General features: G+C 31.4%; 1 protein-coding gene across 8 annotated transcripts in view; it reads left to right on the top strand.

Moving 5' to 3' along the window:
- Window positions 1–10,646, top strand: part of LOC105225696 (furin-like protease 2) — a 725,052-nt gene extending 714,406 nt beyond the window's left edge. For all 8 annotated transcript variants that reach the window (XM_049455566.1, XM_049455565.1, XM_049455568.1 and 5 more), the window contains one exon: window positions 7,147–10,646. In XM_049455566.1, coding sequence (XP_049311523.1) covers window positions 7,147–7,926 — 780 coding nt within the window. In that variant the 3' untranslated portion in view covers window positions 7,927–10,646. The remainder of the gene's footprint in view (window positions 1–7,146) is intronic.
- The last annotated feature ends 2,682 nt before the right edge of the window (window positions 10,647–13,328 follow it).

Here is a 13,328-nt window from a genome sequence, read left to right as displayed (position 1 = left end):
TCACTGTCGCTTGAGCGGCTGCGCTGGCTTCCTCCATCGCTTGTATTTACTTGCTTCATTGTTATTTCTTCCATTACTTGTTGTTGCTAGACAATAATTGGTTATTCGCCAAAGTCACTCGGTTTTGTCGGTTGACCACTTCTCAGTAACGTACTCGGTGACTATTGTACCAGCTAGAGTATAATAATTTGAATGTATACATTTAGGCGCTTTAGGCTTGATATAGCTGATATTTATGTTCATGCTGCTACATGCAGATTTTAAATTAAGAAATTGAAGTTTTTTATGAATTTTTTAAAAAATTAAAACATTTTCAGCGAATTTTAAAAATTTCAATTATATTTCCGAACACTTCAAGGTTAAACGAACATACATGGTGATTTCCGCAGTAAACAAGACTTAAAAAAAAAAAGAAAAAATGGTTTTTTCGACAAAATCAATTTATTTTATTCAAAATAGTCTCCTTCTGCTTCAACACAGCTTTTTGCACGGTCCAAAAGCCCGATGTCGAACGAGTGTTTGAGCTCGTTGGCCAGTGTGATCGCCAGTATGTCGGTGCAAGTCTGGCCTTTACGTCTGCATAACGCTTTCCTTTCATGGGCAAATGCATTTTTCCGAAAAGGAAGAAGTCGCACGGTGCCATATCAGGTGAATACGAAGAGTTGTTAATGGTTAAAATGTGGTTTTTGGTCAAATAATCGGTTAATGATGTCCTTCGAATGTTGGATTCTGAGCAATTTTTGGTCGTCAGTCGATTTGTGCGGAACAAACCGTGCAAGACTTTTCGTAAGCTCAAATGTTCGGTCAAAATGCCATAAATCAATGTTTCGGAGTTGTTCAATTCCATTTCCATGGATTTCAATGATGATTTCGGCGAATTCCGGCGAATTTCGGCTGATTTTTGTTGAGTTTATGCACAGTTTCGATGGAATTTCCTGTGATCACGTGTTTTGATTGGCCCACATGTTGATCGTCATTTATGTCCCCACGACCACACGACCACTTTGAAAACATTGAAACCACTCGTACATTCTGCTACGGAATAGGCAATCATCCCCATAAACTTGTTTCATTCAAACGTTTCGGTAAAAGTTTTACCAATTTTAAAACAAAATTTAATGTTGGCTCTTTGTACGAAGCTCATTTTTGCACCGATAACAGAAACATACTGACAATTAAAACGCAATAACTTCACTTCCAATCTATGAAATGTCATAAAATCATTGGACAATAGATAAAGATAGCAGATTCTAATGCACCAGTCGGCGTATAGAGGCGCTAGATTCAAAAACTTGATTTTGGAAAGTACCTTGTATGACAGTTACAGAAGAATAGGCGTCAGTACGTATGTACGTGCTATAGAGGAGGCATAAAATGTCTTGTCCTTTCCTGTGAGAGTATTAAGTTGGAAGTAGATTAGGTTTATTGGATCAATGTTGCGCACTCCGGCTTTCGATGTCCCCCCTACCATTAAAGAAGAAATCGAGATGACTTCCTTCAATGCGTTTCGTTCTATGATATTAATTTGTTGTATATTCCTTTTACCCCCCGCAAAGCAAATATTAGAATCCTTTAATACTGAAAAAGGAAGGAAAAGGAACAAATTCGAGAAGTGATTAACGGATCATCTCATTTCTTCTATCTACGAGGGCTGCTATATATATTTCTGGCCTAATAATGAAAATAGGAATATTTATCCACGAAAATGGTTTTATTGTTTTTCAAAATATTCTCCATCAAGATTTATACACTTTTGCATGCGCTCAAACCAATTTTCGAAGCACTTTTTCCACTCCGATTGAGACACCTCCAAAACATGGTTTTTGAATGCTTCAACAGCATCTTCTGGCGACGAAAATCGTTGACCACGCATTATTTTCCTGATGTGTGGGAATAAAAAGTCAAGTCAGGGCTGTACGGCGGATGACCCATCAATTCGACTTTTGGCCGGTCAAAAAGGCGCTGGTTTGAACCGATGTGTGAGAGCTCGCATTGTCATGGTGCACAATGATTCGTCTTCTCTTGTTCGTATTTCGAATTTCTCCGAAGACTTCAGGCAAACAGAAATGCATAGGCATGCCTCTATCTGAAGGTATGTTACATGACGGCACAATGGCTGTTTTTGGACGACGTCGAAAGTTGTGAAAAATGATCGCATGAAAATGTTCACGAGTTAATTCCATTTTTTGGCCGAGATGAATTTTTTAATTCCCTGTAAATAAAACAATTCACGATTAAATGACAAAACGTTCTGAGTGATGTTATGCTAAAAAATGTCAAACTTTCCAATGGAAATGTCAGATTGCACCTGGCAACACTTAGTGTTGTCTAGGCCAGAAATATATATATAGCAGCCTTATTATCATTACGTCAATATTTTGAGAAAAATTTCTTTGGATATTATAACATTACTCTAGAAAATAATCTAGAACAAATTTCAAGACGATGTCTTGTAAATTGAAAAGTTTTCCATACGGAAACTTTATTTTGATTGATCAGTTTGCTTGGCAGCTACATGTGATAGTGTTCGGCGGTGCCCAAAAATGAGGAGGTTCTGGGGTAGGAAAACGTGTACAAAATTTCAGATGGATATCGCAAAGCCTTAGTGTATCTAACAGATGGGAAAAATTAATAGACTCAGCGCTTAACGCTCGTCAAACACATTTATCCACAGAGTCTTCGACTTTACCAATGTTTAAAACTTAGTTTTAGTTACTTTTCTCAGCTTCTTAAAGGTAGTCAAACTAGATATTGAATAAGAAGTTATTTCATTAATAATATTAATATTTTAGTAATTACTTTCTTTGAAGAAGATGCTCACTGAAATTAAATTTCAATATAAGCACCATCACATCACTTTTCCTTTTTCAATTATATCACATAACTCCACCGTTTCATAGTTTTTTCTTGCTAAATCGAGCTTGAAGAGATCCCTTCCAGCAAAAAATATGCCAAATTTTTGAACTTCTCTCAAAAATAATATTAATTTAAACTTGAATCTGCAATTTACACCCACCTAAACATTTCATATAATATATTTTTATAATGCTCACTCCCTCTTGCAATAATATTTAGTAATGGAAAGCTCTGCTTGTAATCGCCAAAATGGCTGTAAACTGAGATTACGGCGATAATGAGTCATGTTCAACAACACACAACTACTTATTAACGCACAATCTATGAGCTAAAGCTAAATACCGTTATAACGTTTAACATGCCACACAATACAGCCAGCCATTGTACCGTTTTAAATGATAACAATGCGGTCGAAATAAAATATCTGCAATTTGCACAATGCCCACATGCCAAAACATCAAAATGCACATAAAGCAAGCATACTATTAGGCGCATGTTCTCTAGTTTATTGTATTGTGCGGAACACGGTGTGTCATTTTACATATAGATAAATGTATTTGTATATATTTGCACGTGTGTGTGTATACATGCACTTTTGACCACCAAATGGGCGCATTTGCCAAATTACGAATTTCACAAATAATGCAACGCTGCGTCCAAGGAAGGAAGTTCGACTATCGCAAATTTACGTTTTCGCATTTAACGCTGCAATTTTTCCGGCAATTTCGCCAATTTTGTTTTTTTTTTGTTAAGCATATATTGCACGCTAATTTTCGCGCTTGTGTTCGAAGCTTTCGAACAGTCAAGGCAGACAAATCGCCATACATGTGCTCCATTTGCTGTGTTTCCACATTTATATCCACATTTTTGTGGATTATTAGCATTACTAACGAGGCACATGCATAGATACATACATACTCACACATATGTACCTACAATACATATATAGTACACCAACAATTTTGTCTATATAGCGCCTGCATTGGTAATCGCGAAATATTGACAGAGCAGCCGCCATATGAGCAGCCACACGCACATTTTTATTATATTTGTTCCAAAGCTGAGTGTGTGTGTGTGCGTACTTATGTGTGCTTGCGTGTGTAATTGACTGGCCGCCGCTATGGTTCATTGGCTGCGCTGGTCAGTTGGTTAGTTGGTCCATTGAATATTACGCCTATTGGTTTGATCGGTTGAGCGGTTGAGTGGTGTAGCCGCTGCTCGGTTTGACTATTCGACTGACTGCTGGCAGTTTACAGATCAACAATGCATAGTTAATATATATGCAAATACATATGAACAAATATGCATGCTTTTCCAAAGTACGCACAGCATGCTGTTGGCTGGTCGGGCTTGGCGCGGAAATTGACTCATTCAAACGATCACACCATAATGATTTGGCAGTTAAGCAATTTATGGTTGCCACCTACCAAAAGAATATCAACGCGCTTGTATGGCGCTAATGGCTTGGCTACCATACAGATTAGCTTAACACGGAAGTGCATATCATGCAGCGCTCATCAATATACATATAATAGACTTACATTTGTTTTATATATATGTATTTATACATATGTATATATTAAATGTCGATATAAAAGTGATTACTTTTATAAAATGCATCTGCGTCTCGTCTATTTACATATATTGTTATTATACATATATTTTAACTGCAGAAAATCGCCCAGCGGTTGCAAACCACAAACTGTTCGGCTGGTTGCATGCATTATATTTCAACTAATGCGCATCGTGGTATGTGTTTACGTGTATAATTCTTTATATATTCTACTTGCAGCTTTGAGAGCAGCAGAGCTTCGAATTTATAGTATTTAAATGGGAACTCTTCTCATTCTATTCCAAATGAACTCTAATAAAATGCAATATTTAATAAAAGAATGAACTTATTAACCATCGAAAATCGAATATTTTAATCCGAACTTTTCAATAATATTTATTTAGAGAATATAGTGCAAAGTTACGCCACTGACTATGCCACTGGGATACAATAAATTTTTTAAAATTTAAGTGGCGGATCTTCTATTGTACATATACATATTAAGATTTATACCAACTGACGGACACTGACTGGCAAAAGAATGTAATTTTTACGTATTAAAAAGATTTATTATCGCCTTCAAAATAGTCCTCTTTTGAGTTTATAACATGCCAACGATTAATCCAGTTTTTCACACACTGGCAATAAATCTCGACTGAGATATCCTTTAGTGATAATGACTTTTACTGGCTTCAAAATACTAAAGGCTTGATTCGAAAACAGAAATAAGTCCCAGCAGCCGAATTTGGTATAGGCAGTGACTGAGTTTCGTGTTTTCATCCAAACAGTCTGCCATAATCATGCTAGAATGTGGCAGCTCTTCATTGTGTTGAAAAATCTAAGATTTTTTTGGCCACAAATTTGATCGTTTATCAAGAACTGCTTTACGTAAACCCCTCAAGTAGCCAAGTAATATTCTTTATTGACCATTTGAACCTCTGAAATGAATTCATGGTGAACCACATAACAGTAATCAAAGAAAATGCTGAGTATGCCCTTGATTTTTGGCCGTCATTTTTAGGGTCCTCAACCACGTTGCCATCTTTTTTGCGACCTAGAGGTTTGACAATTAAGTAATGAGACCGATTTTATTGCCGCGGTGGTAAACCTGTGACCTTGAAATTTCCTTTCTCTTTTTCTGGCATCCCTCCCCTCTCCATTGACATATGTACCATCGCTCTAGCTTGTTTAGTTCGCCTGCTGCGTCAAGTTGAGTAGACGTGTGTTTGTAGTGTTCGTCACGAAAATTGAAGAGCAACGCGTCGCGATAAAATTGCCAAGTACTCGAAAGATTGCGAAAGCGAGTCAACAGAGTGCGCCCAGACATCGCTCGTAACGGGATCATCACGACAACGCGCCGTGCCACACCGCCCTCAGCGTGTCCCAGTATTTGGCCTCTAAAGGGATCGCTGTGTTGCAGCAGCCGCCCGACATGGCACCCTGTGACTCCTAAAACAAAATCGGTGGTCAAAGGAACCCATTCTTCACTCTTCCAGAACACATCTGCAACATTTTTATATCTGTCGCCTGAAATGGTTATTCAAGTGTGGGTATCAACTCGCGCGCAGTTTAAATGGTTCAGGATTCGATCAGTTGGTATGATATGCTACAGTGTAAGACAAAGGAAATATACACTGTCTCAGAAAAATATCATTAGAAGCAAGCTTAAATATGTAGCTCTAAGTTCGTTCATTACTATGAAGCTCCTCCTCATAATTCCGACAAGGAGCTCAACCAAACACCTAGCAAAGTTGTGGGGATGAAACTTTATTAAGGGTTTTCAACCTTCGAGACTTTTAGCCCTTATTTAGCTTAAGATAATACATAGTAGCTGAATGAAGCAAGCAAAATGCTAGTAATTTTACTCAAAATAAATAATTTCTGCGACTAAATATTTTTATTCAGCATAAGAGATTGATAGCTGAATAAATCTAGCAGCCGTTGGTGACTTATACCGCTATTAGAATTTTCTATATGAACTGATTATTTTGTTTCTCTAAAAAGGGGTAACTCTTGTCCAAAAATTATTTGATTAAAGTGTTTTTGAATTTATCTAAAAAATGTCTTATAGTTACTTGACGTATAGTCATTAACTATGTATATGTAGAAGTAAATTCTGTATATTCAATTAGGTGGCAACTCTTTCCTAAATATTGAAATTTGACCAGAACACTTTCTAGACTTCAGCAAAATCGATTTGGTGGCTTCCATATTTGGTCAAGAATGTAGAATTGTATTTTTTTCGGTAAAACGTGGAGCTTGTGTATCAAAATTTTGAACGTTTTTAGATCTACATGAAAATATAAAAAAGAGAGTCAAATACTTCAATGTTGACGACCGAAAATTTTCACCCAAATGAGAGTTATCTTAACCTCAACTTGAACTTTTGAATCATTTGATGTTGACCGTGAAATAACTCTTCTAAGGCAGTGATTACTTCTTGAGAATGGTAAACCTCATTGTTAATCCTCCTAATAATATTTTAACGCCTTTCTATATAGATATTTTGATAAAGCATTGTTTTAAAGACAGCTTGAGCTTTTTAAATATGTTTAATAATTTAGAATCTGTGACTATTTTGACAGTTATCAGTTCAGGAAATTATACGTATAACTCTAAAGAACCTGGTTTATTTAAACATAGTATATAAATTATGCAGTAATAATCAACTCAAATTAATTTCAAAAGTCACTTCTAATATGTTAACACAACTCTCTCTATCTTACTCCCTCACCTAGCGCTCAAGCAATGCTCGCGATGCCATTCGCTACAACAAAATACCAAATAAATCGGAGAAGAAACGAGGCGGCGGTGGTGGACCACGAAATGCCGCTGCAGCCAAGCTACTAAAAGCAGATGCCGAATCAAATCTGCATGAGGGCGCAGCTAATGATGATTACGACGAGGACGAGGAGGAAGAGGACGATGATGGTTACGGTTATCGTGATGATTGCGTGGAAGTGAATGAGCGGTCAGCAGTGGACACCGAAGAGGTGTACGCCAACGAACTGGATATGGACTACAGAGGCAAAGTAGTTGCAACAGCAACGAAAACAACACCAAAAAGCGCAACAGCCACAGCGAAGTCGGTGGGAAACAACAACTCAACAATGCTGGGTGATATCGACGACATCGAATACTATTGTCGCGGCACGAAAGCCATACTGCAGCAACAACAACAACAGCAGCAGCAGCAACAGCCACTAATAACTGGCGCAACGACTGCTGCTAGCGACAGCGTACACGAGATAAATGAGCTGCAACAAATTATGCGTCAGCAGCGCAAAACGGGCGGCAACAACAACAGCAGCAGCAAAAACAACGCCAGCAACAGTAGCCTGAACCGCAATGTGCCACCACGATTGCCATTTCTGAAACGCATCGAAACGCAACGGCAACAACAACAACAACAACAGCAAGCGGCGCTAAATGTTGGTTTGAAGCGCTCACCAACAGCGTCGACGGCGACGGCGGCGACAACCAACAACCATGTGCTGAGCACCAACGAAAGGACATAGGAGTAAAGCACGCGTTGCGTGGCTAACAAGCAAGTAATGAAATTGCGTTTGTGATTGTGTATAAAGCGACAACAAAAACAAAAAAAAACTGAAAATTGTAAAAAATTAGTATCTAAAAGCCTTTTATTAGTAAAATGATTTATACATATATATAAATTCACTAAACTGAAAAGTAGAAGAAACGAAAAGGTAGAATAATGAAAGCAAACATTTAAGTGGAATTAGTGCGTACTGGCGCATTAGGGTGCGCTTAATTATAAATATTAACATATATAAATGAAATCTAAACCATAATAGTAATAGCAACGGTGATGCTGTCGGGTACGTTAATGAAACTTTTACAAAAGCCAAGAGTTTTTATTCGATTTGAAAAGTAAATTTTCCGAAAAAAAAAATTGAAAATTATTTAACAGTTTTTAAATGAACAGAAACTACGTAAAAGTATACTACAATATGCTTTTGCGGAGTGCGCATCTGTCAAAAAAAAAATGTATATAAATTTGTTTTTCTGTTGGAAAATCTGTTTCTGTTAGTAATTCTGTTACTGTTTTCTGTGAAGCATATTGTTTGTACGGTTACGTAAGCAAATTTTTGAAACAAATAAATTCCGTTTTTGTTCAAAATTCTGTTTCCGTTGTTAGTTCTGTTTCTGTTAAAAATTCTGTTTATGTTAGTAAATCTGTTTTCGCTACTAAATTTGTTGCTTATCAGTTTTCGGCTTACGCGCAATAGAGTTTCAACTGCTTTTATACACATGCAGCGACTTCTCTATTGAAATTGTAACAGAAAACAGTAGTTATGAAAACTAACTTTTGCAACAGAAAACTTCAAAATTTTAACTATGGCTTATTAATAGATGTTTTTCTTGTTTGCTCAGCAAATTTAGTTCCACTTTCAATATCTCAAGATTTATATATAAACATGTTTTATTTCGTGCACACAACAACAACTAAATATTAATAACTAAAACCTGAAACAGAAAAAAATATTAACCACAAACTATCCACGTGTAAATAATTTGTAATTTAAAAAAATATCTACCACGTATAAACTTAAAACAGATTTCTAACTGCTTGCAAGCAAAAGATTGAGTTCAGCGCGCCACTTGAAACAAAAAAAAAAGGCTAACGAAAAAAATGCTGGTTCATTTTGCACTACCGATACTTTCCACTACATTCTTTCCTTGCAAATTTCGAAAAAAAAGATACGAAATAATATAATAAAATCAAAATGTAGGCAGTTTACTTGCACCTCTAAGCAAGCATCTTCGTACTATAAAAAACAACGCTGCTTTCATTGCTTATAATTTTGTACATATATTTAAATATAAAATGCATATTTTAGTTAGCTCTTTTATGTATTAAAAATAATATTTTTTTTAGTAATTTTATGCGCTACTGTATGTATATTGCGCGCATCTGTCTTTTATTAAAGCCTATTTTGTTGTAAATTCCTTTAATTTATATTTCTAAGGCATTGTCTCTATGCTAAATATCCTATAAAAATGTTCTCTATTATTTACGTATTACATTTAATATGCTTAACTGCTCATATATATATTTTGTAAAAGTCCAAAAATGTTTTTATGAAATTTTACATTCAGTTTATCGCACTTTTAATTTAAAAAAGATTTTATTTTAAATATTTTAGATATTAGAATTTTGTAAATGTTAATATTATAACGAGAAAAAATGTTTATTTTTGTCTGTATATTGTTTAAAAATTTCTTAACCAAATGCAATTTATGAAAAAATAAGAAAAAATTTAAACTTTTGTAATTTTTGTCTAAAATCTGATAACTTTGTAAAATTGATAACCTTGTAAGCACATACTTGCTCACCATATGCACATACATACATATGTTGTGTAACTACAGTCATACTATTTTTAATGTTTGCAATTTCAATTTCGCCCAAAAAGCAACTTGCGCAATTTCTCTCTTCATGTTATAAGCATATTCGATTACAACTAAACATTTCTGTTAAAATAATAGGCTTTGGCTACTACTAGAAAAACTAAACAAAAGACAGAAAATTTAAATTCAACATTACCATAATTCCATAAGTTACAAATTTTCATACATTTATTTCCAAAATAATAAATTTATATGAAAATTCTTATAATTCACTCTTCGTAACAGCAACAGTAAAATCAATGTTATGAAATTCTGTTACAACAGCGAACATACATATGTAAAGTTAACATGTGCAAACAATAGCAAAGGCATACATACATATGTGTTAAAACCATCGCAGCTGCAAATTATACAAGCTGAAACTAATATTTTTTATTCCTTAAGAGGTTCCCTCATACTTGAATTTATATTATGTCAAAATATGCTCTTCTATGTCTAACAGAATTTTAATGCACAGCACTGTAACCATAACAGCGAAATGTAAAATGGCACATAAAATGCTGATATATTATAAATTTTCTTTTTTTATGTTCAAAATTGATTTGAAAATTATGTTAAAAATGTAAAAGGTATAGAATGTGGTCGCAGCTGTGTAAATTCAAGATTTTTTTTTTAGTAAAAATTTGTTAACTGCTAAAAGTTTGAATTTGCATATTTGGTCCTAAAAAGTCTGTTAAATGGATCTAAGCGTATTTAATTTATTTCCCATAGAAAAACAAAAGCAATATTTTTAATTATTCACAAAAAAATTCACCGATTTCTCAGCAAAAAATATTATTTAACAAAATGTATTTAAAAAAAGCACAATTATTCCAAACATTTAGCGTACAGAATTTGGAGTATGCATAACTTTGTTGCAAGGTTCAAGAAATGCAAATTGTTTTTGAAAACATTCGCCAAAATAGTTACACAGTGAGAAATTTGCAGATGAAGTTAATATAATTTTTTTTAATTTTCAAGACTTTTTTAAATTAAAAAATTATATACTTTTTTGTTAATTTTCAAGACTTTTTTTAACTAGAAAAAATAATTAATAATGACTTTTTTAATTATAAAAAGACTTTCACATATTTTTTTTTCCTATTTTTTTTCCTAGGTTGAAAGTATACTTTGTCCTGAACTAATCTTTGATAGCACATTACACTTTGCTTCCACATACTAAGCCTTAAACATAGCGAGCACTGACATTGACATTGTCTAATAAGGAGATCAAATGATATAAAGTTGAATCTTATGTAGATATAATTTTACGATTGCCTCTTAAGGAATTATTCTTAATAGTTCAGTTTCTTAATGAACAACGGCTTCTACTATTATTCATGAGAAACATTTAACGCAAATGTATTTCAAAGCATAGTGCAGTTATTTCCATTTCATTGAACTAAAATTTGTAATTTATTTATTTTAATTTTTTTAAATGAATTTTTAATATTTCCCATTTTTATTTTATTTTTTTTAGAATTATTGAAACTTTTTAAAACATTTTTTTGTTGTAAATTTATTTTGTATTTTAAACTTTTTCTTTTTTATGTTTTTTTTAATAATTTTTATTTTTTTTTTGTAATAATTATTTTGTTTTTTTGTCAATTTAATTATTTTTTTTTATATTTATCATTTTTATACTTTTCTCAGCTTTATTTTACAAATTTTTTAAAATATTTTTTGTACAATAAAAATAATTACAAGAATACGTAAATTAAAAAAAAACGTAAAACAATAATAAATTAAAAAATAATAATTTAATAAAAAAAATAATAAATTAATTTAATTAAAAAAAAATAAATTTAATTTAGTTTAATTATTTCTTATTTTAATTAAATTAATTTATTATTTTTTACGTTTTTTAATTTTTAAATTTTTTGTAATTTTTTTGTTACAAAAAATAAAAAAAAAAATTAATATGCAAAAAATTTAAAAAATTTAAAATGCGTTAAAAAGATTAGATTAAAAAAATAATTCAATAAAAAATAATTAATTAATTTAATTTAAAAAAATATATATTTCATTTAAATATTTATTGTTCTGATTAAATTAATTAATTATAATTTTTTTAATTAAATTAATTTGTTGTAATTACATTAATTTATCATTATTTTTTTTAATTAATTTTTTACGTTTTTTATTTTTTAATTTTTTTGTAATTACTTTTGATTAATAAAAAATATTAAAAAAAATATTTAATTTAAATAAAAATATAAATTAATTTAAATATTTTTTTTTTATTTTTATTAATACAAAAAAATAAAATAAAAACGTAAAAGAAATAAATAAAAAAAAATTTTATTTAAATATTTTTTTTTGTGCAAATTTGCTTATTTTTTATATTTATAATTTTTCAACCTTTTTATTTAAATTTTTTTTTTTAATAATTTTTTGTTTTTATTTTTTTAATTATTAATTTTAATTTGGTTTTTTATTTTTTAGTTTTTTTTTTAATTATTTAGACATTTTAGACATAAAAACATTTTTTTTTTGTGGAAATATTTTTATTTTTGTTCTAAACTTACTTATTTTTTTCAATTATTTTTTGTTTTTATTTTTTTAATATTTTTTAAATATTTTTTTTTCTTTTAAATTAATTTTTTTATTTTATTTTCTTTTTTTATACATTTAATTTTATAATCTTTTTTTTATATTTTTTTTGCAATTTAAATTTTCAAATCTATCGTTCATTGTGTTGATGAGTTTCATAGTATCCGCTGCTTTCGCTTTAAATAAATTTTTGAATTATTACTGCTTTACTTTGAAATCTTTTTACATTTGTTCTTTAATCCTTCATCTTTAATTATCATCAATTAAATCGTTTCTAAAAAATCTACTTTTTTCGATACTACACATTTTTAACTATTTCACAAATTTCTTTGAAAATTAATTTCAAATATTTTTTCTAACCAATAACCACAACAACACTGCAATGCGCTCGACTAACTTCCACAAATTACACAACAGCAAATAAACGTGATCAATAATCAAATAAAATTCAATCTTTAAATTACTCATAAAATCAAATTATCGCCTTTTACGTTAAAACTTGTGTGCAATACAATTATTTCTGTAATTAGCAAATAAATACCAACAAACACAGCGTGTACATGGAAAACATGCAAATGTTATGTAAATTTTGTAAAAAAAGTAGAGTAGACTTAAACTAAAGTGAAATTGAAAAAGTAGTAATAATGATAAACTGCAGAAAAACCACAACAATTATTTGTATAATAACTAGTAACGTATAAAAAACAATGCGAAAAGCGAAAAACCAACAACAACAAAACAAACGAAAATGTAACTAAAACTTAATTGCCGTAGTTAGCGTAAAATTAAATTAATTAGCAACTTATTAAATAACTAGAATTTTACATACAAAACAATGAGAAAAAAAACAACAAAAACAAAGTACGGAGCATATATACGAAAAAAGATATAGTAATTTAAATAAACATAAATACCTACATATGTATGCATATTCATAAATGTTGTAAATTAAATG

The sequence above is a fragment of the Bactrocera dorsalis genome, chromosome 4 (genome assembly GCF_023373825.1).
Source record: "Bactrocera dorsalis isolate Fly_Bdor chromosome 4, ASM2337382v1, whole genome shotgun sequence".
Classification (NCBI taxonomy): domain Eukaryota; kingdom Metazoa; phylum Arthropoda; class Insecta; order Diptera; family Tephritidae; genus Bactrocera; species Bactrocera dorsalis.
The sequence above is the reverse complement of the archived record's forward strand: the minus strand, read 5'-3'. Positions and strand labels throughout refer to the sequence as shown.